General features: G+C 46.1%; 1 protein-coding gene across 3 annotated transcripts in view; it reads left to right on the top strand.

Moving 5' to 3' along the window:
• The window catches only part of Dac (dachshund family transcription factor), a 299,290-nt gene extending 280,487 nt beyond the window's left edge, over positions 1 to 18,803 (top strand). For all 3 annotated transcript variants that reach the window (XM_076799306.1, XM_076799304.1, XM_076799305.1), the window contains 4 exons: positions 2,014 to 2,160; positions 3,337 to 3,591; positions 12,433 to 12,519; positions 16,899 to 18,803. In XM_076799306.1, the coding sequence (XP_076655421.1) occupies positions 2,014 to 2,160; positions 3,337 to 3,591; positions 12,433 to 12,519; positions 16,899 to 16,951 (542 nt within the window). In that variant the 3' untranslated portion in view covers positions 16,952 to 18,803. The remainder of the gene's footprint in view (positions 1 to 2,013; positions 2,161 to 3,336; positions 3,592 to 12,432; positions 12,520 to 16,898) is intronic.
• The last annotated feature ends 1,775 nt before the right edge of the window (positions 18,804 to 20,578 follow it).

Below are 20,578 nucleotides of genomic sequence, written 5' to 3'. Positions count from 1 at the left end.
CCAGAGGATGCGTCTGACCATGGCGAATATTTCCCTGCGAACACAATCGAAAATCTCTTGCACGCTACCGCCACTACAATCTGGAAAACTATGCTCTGACTTTCAGTCGATCGACGATTTTTCCTCTGCAAATAATAACCCTAATAAATTAATCGGAAACATTTTATATTTAGAAGAATTTGGAACCACTGACATATATTAATAATAAATTAATAGTAGTAAAAATATAATAGTATATGTAATTAATATATAATATTCTAATAATATACTATTAATTCTGGACTGCATTTGTGCATTTATGCCGAAAATGAGCAGGTGCAATTCAAAAGAGTATAGATCAAAGGAATTTAGTTTCCTAAAATGATAGAGTGAAAGAAGAAATTTCTAGTCGGTTCTAATTTTTTGCAATTAGTGCAAACAAAACATATATTTTGCATACGGATCCGCAGTTTAATTATCACTAATTTATTGAAGCTAGAGGAAGTTATATTAGAGGACTAAATTTTTGTTTGTTTGCTGCACAAAAATTTGATTTTACACAATGAGCTGTAATAGTTAAGAATTATTGCACAGAGTTTAATTAGGAAAAGGATGACCTATAAGTCGCCTTCTACGACAGGCAGGTCTTACCCTGGGCCTATTCTCACACCCCCGCACCCAGAGGGGTTCATCTTCAATTCACCCTTGTCATTAGCCGTCAACAATAAATAGAAAAGTAGCAAGAAGACCATAACTAGGAATACCAAATATGCACCGAATTCAGAAGATAATAAGAGTGTATAAACAAAATCCAGCACACACGACCAACATTTTAAAATCGAGCCTCGCCGAAATTCTAGAGGATCCAGAAGCTACTAATGAACTCGTCAGATCGCACCGAGACATTCCATGGGGGTTCTTCCCGGCAAAAAGATTGATAGAACGATCCCCTAATCGCACGCGAGAGGACACCTAGCCTAGAAGCTTAGAAGGGAAACCGGTTGATGCTGGCAGTGGGGGGCAACGATTCACCAGATCGATCGATAACCGGGCGATTGATCGACGCGGATCTTCGCCAGGCAGCTCTGTGGACAGGCTTTTGCACGGTAGCCACCTGGACGATCAGACCCCCGCTTAGGCGCGTGCTCGCAGGTCCGGGCCCCCTGCTCGGCCCGTGAAACCCCCCGCGGTAGAATGATACGCCAAGATAATTTCGTTGGACTGGGACCTCGCCAGGGTTCCGCCACCTGGGGGTACGGAAGAACGCTTGACCCGCTAACTCGTTTTGACAGGTGTCCGTCTCTCGCGGATACCCTAACACTTGCTCTTCCTCCTGTCAATCCCCAACCCACTGACCTAAGCAGCCGGTTAGCTCATCTCTTGGTCAGCTGGCCATTCAACGGGATCTTCCAGCTGTTATCATGTTAACGTACCTAAGTAGGGACACTAAGCAGGGAAGAGTAGACGAGGTAGACCTGGGGTTACACCTAATTAATAAATCTAGTATTTACGCCAAATGAAAAATGTCTGCATAAATTGTACAAAACGGAAGCCAAACAGAAATTCTATTCTTACTTCAAGAAATCAGATTAAACCAGCATACTCATATTTTTAAACAATTTTAATCATTAAATTGCACTCGTTTTCGTCATGAATGCATAAAATCCGCAGACTATAGAAACATGTCACCTGAAGAAACCTGTATGTATATCACAGTCTTAGGTGTCTACAACGTCTTAGCTACCTTTCTCTGAGATAGGCCCCATTTTCTACGATCCGGAGGACCCAAAGTTCAATGAACTCTGCATCCCATATCCAAATGATCACATTGCGGTCATTCTACAGGTCCCATCGTTCTAGCAACGCGAATTAGCAACCCGTCTCTGACATTGGCCCGATTTTCTACGATCCAGAGGACCCAAAGTTCAATGAACTCTGTGTAGCATATCCAAATGATCACATTGCGGTCATTCTACAGGTCCTATCGATCTAGCAACGCGACTAACGGACCGCAATTCTGCTTTCTGTCCTCAGTGATGTACCAGAAGCGGTTAAAGAAAGAGCGGAGAGCAAGGAAACGTCTGCAGGAGCAGCTGGACCTGGAGATCAAGAGGCGCACGCAGCTGGAGGAGGCGTTGAAGGCGACGGGGGCGTCCACGGAGCAAGTCAGAGCGATCACCGGTGAGTAACAGAGAAATATACACCTCGCCATGAAAGTACCAACTACCAACCGCGATCCGAGAGAGAACTCTTTCTCTCTCTCTCTCTCTCTCTCTCTCTCTCTCTCTCTCTCTCTCTCTCATTCTCTCTGAGAAAATCGAGCACCGCGCGTGCTCGCTCGAGGATCGCTCGGGGGATGAGCGGATATACGCGATCTTCGGGAGCCTCCGGGCAACCGGTGATCTCGGAATAAATTAATTAATCCGCCGAGGCAGAGCAAACAGCCTGACACCCGGCAGAATACGATTCCTTACTTATCCCCCAACGGCGCAAATCTCCCCTCTCTCTCTCTCTCTCTCTCTCTCCCTCTCTCTCTCTCTCTCACCCCTCCTCCAGCAATCGTCTTTGCCCCCTCCCTCTTTACCCCTGACGGTTCACCTAAGGCGAACGATAAACTGCTCGTTTCGGCAGCGAAAGAGCTAGCACACCCCCTCTCTCCCTCTCTCCCTCTCTCCCTCTCTCTCTCTCTCGCTCTCTTCCCTTCATTCCTTCCTTCTTCTGCTTCCTGTCACTAGCAAAACTCGGCCCGGCTTGAAACCCTTTAAGTGAAATCTCTTATTCCGATATAGTCTATCGGTTAGGCTGCTGGCGCGCCGCCGCGCCGCTCCGCCGATGATTAACCCTGTCAGACGCAGAGAGTAGCGATACTAATTTCAAATGAAACGGAGCACGCGAATGTGCTATGCCCTCGGCTTGCTACCTGTGACTGCGATCTTGACGAGCACCCCTCGCGAATTCTGCCTCGGAACACCCCTCACCATCCCTGACACCCCCTAGCACCACTTACCACCCCTTGGAGGGGGTCTTGGGAACCTCCACGGGGTTTATAGTTGATTACAGTGGCCGTTATGCGAGTCCGCTTTCAGTTTCCTATTTTTAACATTTCCTTCCGTCTTTGCGAGTCGATTGTCTTCAATCTTCTGTGTTCAGTCTTCGCAAATTTTTAACTTGGAGTTTTAATACTAAATTTTTTGAAGAAAATTTACTTCAAGGGCTCGAAAGTAGAGGCTCCATGCTTTGAAATAAGCGGAAATATTTAATTGCTGTGGACTTTCATGACGGAAAGTGTAAATGATGGTTAAGAGAAAAATAGTGTTCACAGGAGTGTTGAGAAAGTTTGGTAATTTTTACTTGCAGAGAACGTGACGGTGGAGGCGCGCACGAGTTCCGAGCCGCCGGAAGCCAGCCCCGTGCATTCACAGTCGCAGCAGCAATCGTCGCAGCAGCAATCCTCCCAGCAACCCCTTCAGCAGCAACAGCAAGCTCAACAGTACAGGGAAGCACAGGTGCCGCGTCCCTCCCAGCAACCCTCCACACCTGAGAAACCAGCATGGGGATACGGTCTGGACCTGATCGGCAGCCAAGCGTCCGCGTTCTGGCAGAACTACCAAGGTCAGTTTGCTGCATACTGATCTTGCACCCTCGAAGACATTTTTACATTTATCCAGACATTTACCAATTTTTATTACAATATATGTGTCCAAAAACGAATTCCTCATGAATGTATCCTTGCAATTTCAAGAATCGTGAATTAAAAACCTTGACACCCGCCATTTTGACCAGTCATTTCAATCCTAGTATTAGGTGGTGCCATTTTAAGTATATTACTTCTGCCAAAAACTATATTGGCTAAATTTCTTACGAATGCAGATGCACCGCATTTTCAAAAATCGTAAATTAAAAACCTTGAAACCTGCCATTTTGACCAGTCTATATTAATTCTGGTATTAATTAGTACCATTTCAAATATCTGCAAAAAAAGCTACTGAATCGGACACAGAGCCGAAGAAATGTATCGACTAAATTTCTCGTGAATGTATTTTTTACAATTTCAACAATCGTGAATTAAAAACCTTGGAACCCGCCACAAGTCATTTCAATCCTAGTAATAGTTGGTGCCATTTTAAGAATCTTACTTCTGCCCAGAACAATATTGACTAAATTTCTCATGAATGTAGATGCACAACAGTTTGAAAAATCGTAAATTAAAAACCTCGGGACCCGCCATGTTGACCAGTCATTTGACTCCTAGTGCTGGTGCCATTTTAAGTATCTTACTTCTACTGTATTGGCTAAACTCCTCGCGAGATGCAATAGTTCCGACGACAATAAATCAAAGAATGTCTGAGCCGTCATTTCGACGGCGGCGTTGAGAACCGAGAATCGCCTAAGAGGTGCTAGGCAGCACTATGGCGTGCCATTTTCCGGGAGAATTTCCCGCGAAGTTTCACGGTGCGATTCTCTACGGAATGAGAGGCGCTGTTCGTATAGAATGCATGACTGTAAGAACACGGGGTCCCCGAAGTCCCCTCAGCTTCGTAAGTACCTGCCTGAGACGACGTCGTCGACGACGCGTTCCGTCGACCTATACCCCGTCGGCCCCATCCCCATCTAAATCTCCGTTGTTTATTGCAAATGGATTCCGCATCATGATGCCCGGGTGGCTGCGGGACCCTATTCAAATACCTCGTGTTTCCTCGTCAGAACCGACTGCCCCCCTTTCCACCCCCTGTTTCACCTACACTCTGTACGGGGTTGTTATTGCCCCCGGCGTGATTGCTCTCTCTCTCTCTCTCTCTCTCTCTCTCTCTCTCTCTCTCTCTCTCTTCGGTGATCTTTCGAATAATTTACTTTGCACGATACCGAAGCGACGCTCACCTCTTTGCTCTCGTTTTCCTCTCTTTTCCATCCCCCACCGTTTTCTCCGTTTCTCGGTTCGAGGACCAACCCCCGCAGGAGCAGTTCCTTCCTCGTTTTTTGTTCGGGTAATCGAGGATCGAAGCCGCTCAACCGGAAGATCAGAAAAATTGAGTGGATCCTAATACGGGAACGCGATTATACGAATTAGCGGCGAGAGAGCCGCGGGTGAGCTCGCCCTCTTTTCGCAACACGGATACGCGAACGATACCAAGGGTGCCCGCGGGTCTCCGATGCTTTTCCCTGCCCCGGTGCTTTTCTTAAATTTCTCCCGGTGTACATTGTGCCCGACACTGCCGGCTTATTTTCCGCTTAACGATCCGCTTCCAAACTTTTCCACGAGATCTTCGTCAATCTTGTTTGTGCCCGCTTTGTCGAAAACGCGGCGCGAGGGTCGCGCACCGGAAGTCCAAGTGATTGCCGATCTGTTCTCCGGTTAGAATAGGTTACAGTTGTTTTACCGTATTTCTCGTTTGGAGACTGGGAGGTGTTTTCTTTGCACTTAGGTCTGAGTTAGATTGTTGATCTTTGAGCTTCTGTAACTTCGGGGAAAAATATTATACGGCATTCTAACTATGCTCATTTTGAAGGGTGACGTGTCCACTTTCGTGAGAAATTTTGTAAGAAAACCCGGAGCGAAAAATTGGAAAAATCACTGAATTATGACTAGCAGATTACTCTTGGATCTTTGGGTCCCTGTAGACGCGCGAAAATAAATCATACGGCATTCTAACTGCGCTCATTTCGAAGGGTGAAGCTTCCACTTTCGAGCCCGTGAAGTCAATTTTCCCAAAAAAACGTTGTATAGACAGTCTGAAGGGAAAACTGAAGACTGATAGTTCTATTGGTATAAGTATCTATTTTGGTGGCTTTAGCTGAAAACCAATTTTTTCGGTATTGCTGAAAGTTCAAAGAAGTCCTAAAATTACTTATCAAAATACTGTGCCACAAAGACACTTTCTGAAACCTTCTGGAACTTCAAGAAACCATGCTTCCCTACACTTAGCAGCGTATCCATCACGGTCGTACAACAAATTTCGTTTGTTATAATCGCGAGTCACGGTTGAAGGATGGTCCTGCGGTCGCATGAGCGCCACTGCGCGTAATGCAGAGTTTATGCACATCTCTGGCAAGTAAGGAAGGAGCCGTAATTTCCCCGGCGGCCACGGTGGCTCTCGGTGGCGTTACCTGTCCTCTCTCTTTCTCTCCTCTCTCTCTCTCTCTCTGTCTCTCCCACTCCTTTTCGTATCCCTTAAACTTTCGCCTCTCACCCCGTTCCGTCGCGCAACCTTCCTGCTCGCTTTGTCTTTGTCCACACTCTCTGCCATACTCTCTCCCCATCTCTCTCTCATTCTCTCTTTCTCTCTCTCTCTCTCTCTCTCTCTCTCTCTCTCTCTCTCTGTACACGAGTGTGTACGTGCACAGGTATGAAGCACACGATGGTTCCTTCGCGTCCATCATCCGGCATCCACGGAGTGTACGACGAAGCACTCCGCCGCGCTTTAATATTCAGACTATATGCAATAATTTCGCGGCAACCATAACCTCCCTCCTCCTCCTCCTCCTCCTCTTCTTCTTCTTCTTCTTCCACGACTCCACCCCCGCTCTCTATCTCTCTCTCTCTCTGCTTCTCTCAGTCTCGCGACAGTGTACCGTGTACACGATCTTCTTATTTCTCTCCACCTTCGCCGTTTATTTCCACCCCTCGCAATCCTCCCACAGCCCCCGCACCCCCTGCAACCCCCGGCGACGAGAACCTTTCGCCCGAGACGACTTTATCTACTCCCTGCGAGATACGAGCTGAACGAACGACGAAAACTTGCTGGGAACGACGAGCATGTGTCGAATCGCTCGAATTGATTGTGATAGGGTTGTACGGAAACAATAACTGAACACAGCAGAACCTCGATTGTCCGTAGTAATCGGTGGAACATTCAGTTAATAGAGTAATTACTTGGCTTCATGGTTAGAAACTGAACCCTAACTGAGTTTTACTCCGAATTGTGTTGTATATTTTAGATTGAACTATTTCGCCGTGGAAAGTATTCAGACCTCGGAGATTCGGATAATAGAATTTATATTGTACTTTGAAATATGTCAAATTTCTCGAAAATTTGAAATGAGAATTATTTTAAAAGGTCAATTCACAATAATTCCAAGGGTATTCTATAGGGGTAGTTACAACAGAGAACGCATTAACATTAACACTAATTTGTCTACCATCCCCATCGACAACTTTCAAACAATTTTACTTAATGCTTGATAATTATTGTAGTAAGTATAATTGTTTAGTAAAAATTGTTTCAGTAAAATTGTTAATCTATTTCTACGGCACTGCGATCTCATTGTGCACCCTCCGGTTAATTAATTTTGCATGCCGGGCGAGATTAAATAATTTCAAGATTAGGATGTTGTTGGCAACTGTTAGTTAGCGTTACGTTCAAGGTGTCGGCAAGATCCTGTTGCTCTAGCTTACGTGGCACGAGGGTGAAAGAATAAGAAACACGTCCCTCGGTGGAATCGTGTCCCGCAATCGCTCCGGCTGTTACACCCCCGACAGTCAGCTACCACCACCTAGTTACCCTCTCGCAAACTACCACCGGGCGTAAATAGCAGCGGCTGTTCACCCCCAGATTTCTCTAGCCACCCCCACACAAGGCTTGCTCGCCGGAAAACCGCGCCGTGTCTTGTGGATATATTCGGGGCGAGGGACGAGAGACTTTCTGCTCTCCCTCAGGTCTTTGGCTTCCTGTGTCGAGCTGTTAGTACGTTGTTGTTACCACCCTCTACACAAACCCCGAATATCTACTTATTCGTACTACACACACCACCGTGTCACAAATATTCGAACAATTTCCCCCAGCAATTTTAAAATGCATCACAAATTGCAAAAGACTAGCTGTACTGTAAATGATTGTTATCAATACTTGATTTTACACTCTCTGACTCTTCTATCAATATTTCCGAATTTTCTTGTAGGTCCTATAATTTTTTCCGAGGCCCGATAGTTTATTTTAGCGGGCCGTATAAGCATTCAGCATCCCCTAACGGGTTGTCCAGGATCTAACATTTTTTCTCAGAGGGTAGAATCGTTTCACTGGTCCTTCAATTTTTCTATGGCTTATAGAAGGTTCAAATATGATCTACAATTTTTCTTTGGGCCCTGCGATTGTTTTTGTGGGCACCAGAATTTTTTTCGTGGGCCCTACAATTTTTCAACATCGCCTAATAGCACCACACAGACTCTAACTTAATTCTGCAGGACAGACAATTGTGTCAGTAGTCCTAAAATTTTTCTGTGGGTCACAGAGGGCTCAAATATGTTCTACAATTTTTCTGTGGGCCCTACGATTGTTTTTGTGGGCACCAGAATTTTTTTCGTGAGCCCTACAATTTTTTAACATCCCCTAATAGTACTGCGTAGACTTTAAATTCTGCAGGATACACAATTGTAGTCCTAAAATTTTTCTGTGGGCCCTGCAAGGTTCACATATGTCCAAAAAGGTTTTCAGCAGGCCCTACTTTTTCAGAACGATTTCTGAATTGCTCGAGGCGTAGACGAAGAGACTCGGAGAAATAGGAGCAGATTAAATTCGTTTTTGTCGAGATAGGTGCACGCGACCCAGGAAAAACCTAAACTCCATCGGAAATCGAAGCTCGTCTCGCTCTAGCTTACCCTGAAGAGGACGAATTCCTCTTCATCCTCTCGCGCCTCGAGCTTTTTGTCCCGCGTCGTCGCCGGTTTTTGTGTCTCCTCTGCTTCTCCTCCATGCACCTCCTTGATTCATACAATTTCACGGTCGGCTTGCTGCTCGAGCCTGGCCCCCATAGAACCCCTCAGACCCCTTGGACCCCTAACTCGGCATCCACCTTCGTGTTCTGTTTTACATAAAGATCAGAGCATTAAAAACGCTACACGAAATCTACCCCCGTGCCCCGTGCCCTTCGTTTGTTCCCCCTTCGAAACCTCAACCCCCTTCTTTGCCCTTAAGGACTGTTCATACCGTTCAAAATTTTATTTCAATATCTTGGTGTGGTCGAGACCAGTGAAATCGATGTGAGAAAAAGAGCTTTTACTCGCTGGGGGTGTGTGGTTAATTGTTAGTTAGTTATTAGGACTTCATTAGGTATACAGTGAATCCTCGATATATGTCACGGGTCTTGCCAGCGTCATGTATCGTCCAGGAGACACACTCTAGCCGTGTTATGTTCACACTTCTCGGCGTCCTCAGCCTTTCGAGCTCCGCGGTAGTGGGGATCATTCCGCGAAGTTTATCATCCAGGCCTTGGCGACATATATAGCGAAACCACTGTAGTGAGCTTGGAAAAATGATCAAAATTATTATGATCAAAACAAACACAAATCTTGTGTTTACTTGAGATTATAGATATACTATTAGACAGAAAACTTGAAAATACAGATCGAGAGTCGGTAACGTTGCCGGTCCTCTGCTGATCAAGAAGATCCCACAAGATTGCCCCGCCGAAATCAATAGACACGAAACCGATTTACAGTCTAGATCGCCGATCAAAGTCCGCGGCAAGGATGAAACGGTCCAATTTCGCCAACTCTCGCGCAGCACAGTGGCAAGAAACCGAAATCGTTCTGTATCGTTCTGTAGAATGCGTGTCGGTCGAATTTCGAGTTTGTTGTCCGGCAAAAAACATCCTTCCAAGGTAGATCGGGTCCCATAAGAATGACGTGGTCACCAGTCACCGGGCACAATACGATGATTTTGTCGAGCCGACGGTTCTATTTTTCTCGGCTGTCTCTAACTCCCTTCCCCCGTCGTTTTGCTCGTCTCATCGTCGTTCGGAGTTGGCCTTCTCGCGACGCATTGTGCGCCAGTTAATTACCTGCCGATAAACGCGCAGTCATACCGGATACAGTTCCAGAGGCTCTCCTCTTTTCAGCGGGCTGTCGGTGGCTCCTCCCGGCACGGCGTCAACGGCCCTGAAAAAAGAAACGAAACCGAGGGGGAAAAAGAAAGAAGAATCACGGTCCCGGGACGAGGGCACAATGCCGACCGTTTAGGGGCCCCGGAGAAACGAACCACGGCTATATGGTGGGGGCGAGACACGGCCGGGGCCTGAAATTGTTTTCATTGTTCGCGCGATTTGTCAGGGTGTGTAATACGGTAGCAAAACTATTAGTCGATCGATCGGGCCCGGAATCGGGCCCCGAGACGATCCGCGAGACCGGTCGGGCCTCAACGCTGAAACGAGGTCTGCAGACGTGATGATCGGTATACCACTTCGACGACAGTACTGCCGCTTTTCTGGAACGAATTAGCGACAATGTTTATCCCTACTCTACTATTTTTAATTGTTTTAATGGAAACTCTGGCTGGACTCGTTCGCATTTTAACACTTTGACTGCCAAACTGGAAACCTCAAAAATTCCATAAAATCGAAGTAAGATATTTAATGAAATAAAAATTGATAAAAATTAAATGTACGATATATTGAGTGGTTCCCCAACTTTCTTGCATCTTACAGATCCTAATCAAATTCCGAACCCTAATAAAAATTCATTTTAAAACCTGGACAAATAATTCCGTCACCCACATATGGGTGACATGGCAATTGACGTGTTAATTCTGCGATTTTTCTGGATATTTTTGCACTTATCGAGTATTGTTTCTTTATGTATATTTTTAAAAATTCGGATTCTTGTTACCTTTGTAAAGTGACGTGTAATATAAGCGTTTAGTGCTCCGTGAACGTTAACGAATTGAAAACTGAGAAGTTAAGGTTACCGATATCGAGTTTCTGACCACCAGGGGTTAAAGATCGGTACGAGAGCGGAACGCCATCAAGCCCGTCGTGTAAACAGCGAGGCATTGTGCCGGAGTCCAGGATTCGCGGACCGTGTCTTGAACAGTTAAATTGTCATTTGGATATCAAAGGGACGAAACACCCCGCGCGCGGATAAGGGCGCCAGAGGTAATTTGGCTCAGTGAAACGCAAACACGCCGTCCCAGCCCCGTCGAATATAAACGGCCCTGACGAGAACGCACGAATTCACACCCACGCACCACGAAACAGCCCTTCGAGCTATTGTTGCTCAAAGCATAATGGAATCTCGGCCCCGACGTCTCTAGTCCCGGTCGAGGCAACGACGCGCGCGGCCTTTCCTCTCTCTCTCTCTCTCTCTCTCTCTCTCTCTTTCTCTCCCTCTCTCTCATCTTGCTCTTCTCTCGGCCGTGTGCCAGTTAACCGGGATTTAATGGCCTCGCAATTGGATTTTACCATTGCTCGTTGCCCAAGGAGGCGCCATTTCACGCTTACCGATTATATTCGCGCCTCCGTACGCCCCCGCCTATCTTCTTGCCGCGATTAATCCTTTCGATCGCAAAGTTTCTCGCTTCGAGGCAGTTAGGCCAGCTGTATTTGCCTTTCGATTCGACCCGTTCGTCAACTGTTCGCTCGCTCGACGGCTCTCGGCTTCCGGCAACAAGCAGACTTTAAACCCTCCTCGGAATTGCGACGAAATCATTTCAAAAGCGGAATATTCATTATAGGAGAGCTCCTCAAGTATTTTTAAATCATTGCATATCTTGAACTTGGAATCGTTCTAGACTGGAAAATATGTTACATTGATTCGCTCTGTAGAAGAAATTAAACTGTCATTGTCAGACGAAGAACTAAAATTCTTAGACGAGAACATTAATAATTGTTCTGATTATAAAAATTCAGAGACGATACATTAAAGAGAAATAGTACGTGAAACTCGTCTTAAGTGTTTCAACATTAACCTTCACAGGTTCCTTGAAATCCACCACGTGCTATAAAATATTTGTCCCGTTCCTAGTTGCGTTTATAAATTCACGTATTCATCGAAAATGGCGAATGGTGAATAAAACACAGTGTATCCGACGAAAGTCTGAATCGAAAATGAATTGGAATATTTTTGAAAAATTCGTTCCGACTATAGATTGAGTCAAATTTTTAGTACAGTCTTTTCGCTGTTGACAAATTCTCGATTGAACGGAATAAAATTATGAATAGCGAGTCGAATGAAATTTTTGCTTATTACCGACGAGGGAAGGAGATAGTTCACGTGGAGGTTCGGAGACGGTGGTGTAATCGGGTCGAGCCGGAGCGTCCTGAGCTTAACGAAGTAGACCGAAACGAGGAGAGCTCGGCCACGGTTAATTCGGCGCGATATCATTAAAGGGACATTTTCCAGTTTTCACCCTAATCCTTGCGGAATTCAGTGAGCAAACCCGCGGCCCTTTCACGCCTGCCTACGTCCGTTATCCCTGTCTGCGTCCCTTTCCTCCTTTCCCCTTTCTCGCGGTGGCTGGTTTTCCACTAATTACCGCTCGAAACGTTTCATCGTTCGCGCCGTTCCGGTTCACGCCTCGACGAAATCGGTCTTCGTGTCTCTTAATCGAACGATCCTATCCCTTTCCACAGGATCTAGTTCTAAGTATACCGTACTACCAATCTAGTTCTATACTTGGAAGATCTATGATTTAAGATTTCATGTACGCGACCAATCATTTTTTTCTTCTTCTTGTATTGTCGCAGAGTCGCTGGTCCAGGAACTCGAGCTGGAGAGAAAATCGCGGCAGCACCAGGCGGCCGAGAGGGACCAGGTCAAGTCTCCTCTTCAAGGTGCGTCCAACTAAACCACCTCCATCCACCTAGACACGGTAAAATTCGTTCGAACACGCTGGCGACGGTGACGGATACTTCCTCGGTGTTTCCTCGGTGTTTCCTCGGCGCACGAAGCTCCAGGATTCTCAATCTTCTTCTCTATCGGCGCCTCTTCGTCCTGAAACATAGAAAAATTGTCTGTAGCAGCTGTTCCCGAAAGCTATTCCAAATTTCGGAAACGAAACTTGTCGTAAACGAATGGGTCCCCTTTCAAGGTCTACGGACATTGGAAGAGTCATGAGTTTTTTTCATCCACAGGACATTCAATTTTACACTATCTCACTCTTCTCTTAATACTTCGGAATCTTCTTCGGGACCCTACAAGTTTTTCCGAGGTCCCATAGTTTATCTCAGTGGGCCTTATAATCTTTCAGCATCCCCTAATAGGTTGCCTAGGCTAACATATTTTTTCTCGGACTAGAGAATCGTTGCATTGTTTCTGCAATTTTTCTGTGGGTTATGGAAGGCTCGGATATGTTCTACACATTTTTTGTGGTTCCTATAATTATTTTTGTAGGCACCAGAATTTTGTTCGTGAGTCCTACAACCTTCCCTTAGGTCTCACAATTTTTCTCCTTCGCCCTAGAAGCTTTCCCTGGGCTCTACAATTTTCTGCATGCACCCTAAGAGTCCTGCAGTCACTCGCAGAACCCACAAGTGTCGCATGGCTCCTACAATTTTTCTGTGGGCCCTACGATGTTCAGACACAACCTATAATTTTTTCGTGAGTCCTACAACCTTCCCTTAGGTTCCACAATTTTTCTCCTTCGCCCTAGAAGCTTTCCCTGGGCTCTACAATTTTCTGCATGCACCCTAAGAGTGATGTGTAAGTCCTGCAGTCACTCGTAGAACCCACAAGTGTCGCATGGTTCCTACAATTTTTCTGTGGGCCCTACGATGTTCAGACAGAACCTATAATTTTTTCGTGAGTGCTACAACCTTCCATTAGGTCTCACAATTTTTCTCCTTCGCCCCAGAAGCTTTCCCTGGGCTCTACAATTTTCTGCATGCAGCCTAAGAATCCTCTGTACGTCTTGCAGTCACCCCGCAGAACACACGAGTGTCGCATGGCTTCTACAATTTTTCTGTGGGCCCTACGATGTTCCTACGTGTCCTAACATTTTTTCATGGGTTCTAGAATCTTCGCTGAAGCCCCAGAATTTTTCTTCTTGCCCCCTAGAAGGTTTCCCTAGGCTGTACAATTTTCCATACACCCCCTACCTAAAACAAACTGACTTGACAGGCTTCTAAAATTTCTAAAATTTCTCCGAGGCCTCAAGCGTCACATCCAAGCTGCCTACCGGCTAAAAGACAGCACTATAGTCGAATCTCTCGAGGGACCAGCAGGAAAATCTCGCGTTCGATTCGGCAGAGCGGTTTTCCCGCGGCTCGGGCGCCGGTGCCGGAATTTCTTGCGACACGGTTCGCAAAGTTCGCAGTATCTTTAATTAGAAAGTCCTGAGTAGGCGGTCGAAGGGGGTGTTTCTTGCGAGCGCGTCACCGGCACACGCCCGGCCCGATTCAAAACTTGCCTGCCGCTCCGCGGAAACTTGTCGAAAGTTGTTCGAGCGCCTCTCTCTCTCTCTCTCTCTCTCTCTCTCTCTCTCTCTCTCTCTCTCTCTCTCTCGCTTCTCTCCGGAGCAAAAACCGCGGGCGGAGGAGCAACGGAACGATTTCAATGCTGCTTCTCTACTGCTTCCACAGCACCCAAGAAACAAGAGAGAGAGAGAGAGAGAGAGAGGGGGAGAGAGACAGAGAGGGCCCCGACGTGACGTTGCACGTAAATAATCGTTTTTCTCCCGCGGCCTGGGTCCTCCCCGAGAACTCCGCCAGGCCTCTGCCTTAACGAGTGGCCCCCTTAATTGGCCGCGGCTTCGTAAACTCGGCTACACCCGTTTGGAACCGTTCCCCGCTAATCTTTTTTCGTACTACTGCCGTCCAGGGGCCCTGCAACAATCTTGCAGCTGATTCTAGAAGCGTTTATGCGCCGCGCCGCCATCTACATATTTCCTAACGTCTTCGTCTTTCTCCTTTTTCTTCATTTTTTTCGAGCAAACGCTACCCTCGTCACGATCCCTTCGCTCTCCTCGGAACGTCCACCGGCCAATCTCTGCTTCAGCTGCTTTGTCCTAGCTATCAAATTGGAACTGTTGCAACCATAATAGTCTGCGAGTTCATTCATGCCGGCGAAATAACAATTTAGGATCGTCTAGAGTACTCCCGGCATCCTGACGATTATCCTCTTTTTATCAATCCGTGTCAGAGATGGCCAAAACAACCGATGAGAAACGTAGTAATCGCTGTCCTGTTAGGTAGGGATTTTTAGCAAATTTATTGCAACTGTAGTTTTGTTAAACACCTGGAACAAAATCGTACTAGTTTTTATTTTCTATTAATTGAAGCCTGGAATATGTAAAGATTCAATGCAACTCGTGAGAAATGTAATAAAAGGAACATAAAATATAAACAAAATGGTAGAAGTTCGTGGGACGTACAGAATGAACTAAAAATTGTTTAAAGAATTTTTACCTTGACCGAACTATGACTGAAGAAGGCCTGCATTGAATAGAAAATTATTTGCAGCATTTCTATACGGTCCTAAACTTAAAATTTAATTTTCCTAAAATTCTGAGACATTGCAGTGATTCGTAATTTACTTTTTGACCGATCTCGCGATCAAATGTGGATCGCAGATGATGTAAACTGACCTGAAAAATTAATTGAGTCGTCTTTCTATCGACTTCGAATCGAAAGCTAATTTTCCCAGTCGCCGGTTTCAAAATGGAGGATAGAAGATCGAAGGTGGTTGAAAGGGCTCGAAGAAGTGAATTGCCTTCGGTTTGAGGTGTCGAGATCGAGGCTCGCGGCTGGAATAAACTTTCCAGTAAAAAAGTCAAGGAAAGAGACCGAAGAGAGAGAGAGAGAGAGAGAGAGAGAGAGAGAGAGAGAAAGAGAGGGGTTACCGAGTGTAGACGGTGGAGCAAATCGAATCCGGTGGACTATTAAAACGCGCAGTGATTTTCAATCATAAGCGACAGTTCGATAAAAAGTCGAGTGGCGGCTCGATCACAAAGGGGCCCTAAGGGCCGATGAGTCGACCGGTCTCGTATTTACGAACGCGGGCCCGATACGGGCCCGATCTTTCTCTCTTCTCTTCTTCCTTCTCTCTCCCTCTCTCCCGCTCTCTCTCTTTCCCCTTTCTTCTTGGACGTGTCTTCGCCTGGTCCCTTTCGCGTTGATCTACGTCTCAACAGGCAAAGGATAATTAGTGAGCGGCGCCGCTTCCAACCGAGCGATCATCGAATCATTCGCTCGGGCTTCTCTCTGTTCTTCTCGGATCACCGTCGCCATCGGAGATCGCGTTTCACTCTCTCTCTCTCTCTCTCCCTCTCTCTCTCTCTCTCTCTTTATCCATCTCTTTCTATTCAATACATTATTCTACATGTTTGCGCGACATTCCCTCCGTTGATTCGCTAAAAAGACTTGAATCGACTTGGCGAGACGCTACGCAGCAGTGGAACCTATTTCCCTGCGGTCTTATTGGTCAAACGTTGGATCTAGAGGCGCTCGAATCCTCTGATTGGTTCAGAAGCGAGATGGTGGGGGCAGGAACGCGACGCTATGGGGGAAATTTCGCTTTAACCGTGTTTAACACTTTGACTGCCAAACTAGAAACCTCAAAGTTATTTAATGAAATAGAAATTGGAAAAAATTAAATCTAATCAAATTTGGTACAACGAATATATTAACGTAAAAATTCATTTTAAAACCTGGACAAATAATTCTGTCAGCCACGTTTGAATGACATGGCGGTCAACGTGTTAAATCTTACGTGGACTATTTATCTTAATGTAATTATTGTATTTGGAGATTTATAGAAATTAATTTTATCGTTTCACTGTGTTTCCGATGCTACAAAGCAAAATTTGGTCCCTATTGATTCAGTAACCTCCGAAAAAATGGTATTTTATTTAATACTTGAGCCTGTAGGTGGAGTAGAGTCTTCGTAGAACACCACCATAGAATACCATCTATTCACAATAATTAGCCTGAAGATCTTCCTGCACTCAAGCCCAAGAATCAACTTGATTAACTACTTGAAGCAAACAACGAATACAAAACGCTATAAAATAAACGCCATAAAATACCACCAAAGTCCGTTAACAATAATTACCCTGAAGATCTTCACGCAATCCCCACGAAACTTTCAACAACAACAGAGTTCCGCCTCGCGTGTGCCTAACAGAACCCTGAAGAAGCCCGCGCTTCGGCCGCTTGTTCAGGGTCCAGTCCCCGCGACCGATCACTCGTGTTCACCTAATCCTCGCCTGTTCCAGAGTCCCGAACGGGTTACTACAAGAACTCCGTGTTGTTCACGAGCGCGACCTAGAAGAGGCTGGACGAGGGCAGAAGAGGGGACCGCGTGGCGAGCAACCAGAACGAGTGACGGGATGCTCGAAGCGAATCGTCCAGACAGCCGACGGAACCATAAGCAGACCCAGAAGAACCACCACCGCCGCCGATGCCACCACCGCCAACCACGAAGACCACCGAAAACCATCGAGTCTCGCAGTGCGTTTCTCTGAGGTCGAACGGGTCGGGGTGACTCCCAGAAACGCTGTAGGACCATCTGCCGGAGTGTGAGCCCGACCCTAATCACAATGTCCGAGTGTGATCGAGAAGGACTCCGAAGAACGGGGAATTCTCTTGTGCCGTTGCAAAATGATCTTCGACCGTTGTGATCGATTTCAGACGCTCGAGGAACGATCGTGGATTTGGGATATCATTGTATCCGAGTCGGATATATACATACATACAAATATATATATATATATCGGTGGACACATATCAACGACGCGAGCCCTCTGTCGAGGAGGATTTAACGAGCACGCGAATGTATACCAAGGTCCGTGGATCCGATCCATGGATCGTTCGTAAGTCTCCGGGCGAGGAAGGAAAGATTTCTAAAGACTGCTTGCGAGTGCATGCGCGTGCATGCGTTCCTAGAGGTACCTACCCCCAATTATCGAGCGAACTTCAATTAGGTAATTGTGTTTTAAGCTGTACGGACGATCGGGCGGGCCGCGCCGGCCCCGAGTATTATTATCGATTATCATTAATATTATTTACCCGGCGCGGCGCACACCGGCTCACTCGCGCGACCCGATCGTCGACCCGCGCGACCCGCGGTTTCATTTCGCACATCTCTTGCAAAGAAGGTGTTCTATGGATCGTTAATCCGATCAACGAGCCGCGGGATCGATCATCTGTATCATATTCGAGCGAGTGTGCACGCGAAACGTTGACGAGAACGTGTGTGTGTGTGTGTTTGCGTGTGTGTGTGTGCGTGCGCGTATGTGTGTGTGTGTGTGTGTACGAGTGAAAAAAAAATTGAAAGAATTGAGAGGAAGTATGCGTGGCTTATAAGCGAGAATTTTTTTCGGAGGAGCGAAAATGGTAAATGCGAATGTAGTCCGTAGAATGGTAGGACATATGCTTGAGAGACAATGTGGTCCCGGCGGAGCGTCCCACGGGGCGCGTTTTAAATCGTAACACCTTATTTATATAAATAAACTTAGTTACTACCGTCGACAAGTAAGGCTAACTGACATAATTTGCGTGTGTTCCGCGTTCCGCGCGATCGGCCGGCCGCTCGAGGCAGTTCGACGATCCACGGGGACGATTCGTAAAGCGATCCATTTGTCAAGTGTCGAGGATATATAAAAAAAAAAAAGAAGAACGGTGCGTCGATTTATAACCGATTTTTATGCCCGAGGACGTCCCGGGCGGCGGCCGATCACCGTATTTAAGATCCATGTACAAAGTCTCTTGCCCAGTAAGGTTCTTGTGTTGTAAAGTTCACATAATCATAGTGTCTAGATCGTACGTACCGGCTAACGCCCGTTAAGACGATGCTACACGTAGTGAAACGAGAATTTAACCACCGATAGCTCATCTGTATCTGCCATCGCCGCTACCAATCGATCGATCGGGGGTCATGCCGCCGATCGAGAGTCGTCCGATCCCCATGACCAACGATCCGGGCAACTTCGATCACTCGAGTCTGCACGATACAGTATCGTCGCGGAGACAATTACACACCCCTACACCGATGGCGAGAATTTTCTCCGATTAATCGATAAATCGAATGGCTTGAGGACGATTCTCGATCGACGAGCCGGGTCATGTTCGCGAGAACCAATCCGCGAGTTTATCAAATTCAAAATGATTCATTGCAGGATCGAGGGGGTGGGTTTCGAGGGGCGGGTTGCGTACAGGGGAATGATTAAAATGGGGCGGGGGGGAAGGGGATATAATAAATCGGTAATATCGCCACACTACCGAGTATAAACGATGACGACGAGCGATGACGATTTCGCGATCGGACTTATACAATCTAGTATCGAGGCAACAAAGTGTATTCATTGTAATTCAGCATTATTACCTATAAATAAATAGTTGTTATTGTACGATGGCTTTTTTGCACCGGATTCTTTTGCAGGTCTATTCCCCCTTCCCCGAGTTTCTTTGGATCCACTTCCGGTGAAACGATTCCTTTCCACGGTACGGTGAATCGAGGGAATTTCAGGAATTGAATCTTTCGAGCGTGGGTAATTAGAAAGGCGTTTCGAGGAGAAATGGAAAGAACTGTTTGTTCGAGAGGAGAGTGGCTTCACACAATTGTGAATCTTCTCTGGGTCTTTTTGGATTCTTGTAGATCCTTGTAGATCTCTGCCGAATTGGTGGACACTGAATCAACACTGAACCTACCATCCCGGTCACGTGATTTTTAGTTTACGATTATTGAGATTATAAAGAAAATAATTCAATCTATTTCTTCATTGAAGCATACATTATGATAAAAATTTTTAAAAATCTATGTGCATTCAATCTTGTTATTTTTATTTTTATCTTGGCATTATGCGCACATTAAACACGTTTTTCTCGAAACCACTTCTTTCGAAACGATTGCCACCATACCTCAAGTTCTAGTTGATCAATCGACTTGAAATTTTCAGAGAATCTTCAACACATAGTCTGCTATCGCACGAACGAACATTTTTAAAAATCTGTCAATTTTTTCGCATTTTTTTTTAACCGTACTGGAGGCCGGTATCATCGAGGCAACCGTTGACTCACGTTTTCCAGAGCATGCTCAATAGAAACAAGCATAGCTCACGTATTTTTGAATATTTTTACTTGAAAAAAATCGCACACGTCCTTCAAATACCAATGAATATGTGTACAAAATACCAAAGCAAAATTTTCGATACTACCTCCGTAAAAAATTTCTAAAGTTGACCCAAGTTCTCCAAAGCATACTCTATAGAAAAAAGCATAGCTCAGGTAATTTTGATTATTTTTACTTGAGAAAAATCACACACGTCCTTCAAATACCAAAGAATATACGTGCAAAATACCAATGCAAAATTATCAATACTTCCTCCGCAAAAAATTCCTAAAGTTCGCGCAGAAACCGACCCTTAACACACAAAAACCCTTCGAAAGAAAAGTTCCACCGAAACTGTCCCGCTTCGAGCGCACAATAAACTTAGTTCCGCAATGCTCCAAATGATCTACCACATCCAGAAGCAGCAAGGTCATCCAAAAATCCGGACTGCAGCCGCGGCGATAGGAGCCAACGGTAAGTGAATTCTCGCGTTACGGAAATCTCGGGGGTAGCAACGCGGGTGGTGTGTTGCGGGGTTGTTTCTCGTTCCAATTACTGGGTCGAGGGGTTCGCCGATAGATTCGTTGGCCGTCTGGCAAAGCACAGATTAAAGGGCCGTGGACGACGACGCCGACCTCGTCGTCGATGCATTCTTATCAATTTCCAGGCTGGCTAACGACTCGGGGCACGCGACGCAGCCGATTGGCCGAGCCGAGGCTCCACCCTTTCGACAGGGAATATATTGTAATAATAAATAACGAGGATCCGGCTTGTAGAAAGAGCGAGGAAAAGAACGAAAGCGAGCACGGCCGAGAGAGACGGCTGGGTCGCGGGCTACACTTAATT

This window comes from Halictus rubicundus, chromosome 13 (genome assembly GCF_050948215.1).
Source record: "Halictus rubicundus isolate RS-2024b chromosome 13, iyHalRubi1_principal, whole genome shotgun sequence".
Taxonomy (NCBI): domain Eukaryota; kingdom Metazoa; phylum Arthropoda; class Insecta; order Hymenoptera; family Halictidae; genus Halictus; species Halictus rubicundus.
Note: the sequence above shows the minus strand (reverse complement) of the source record. Positions and strands in the feature narration are given on the sequence as shown.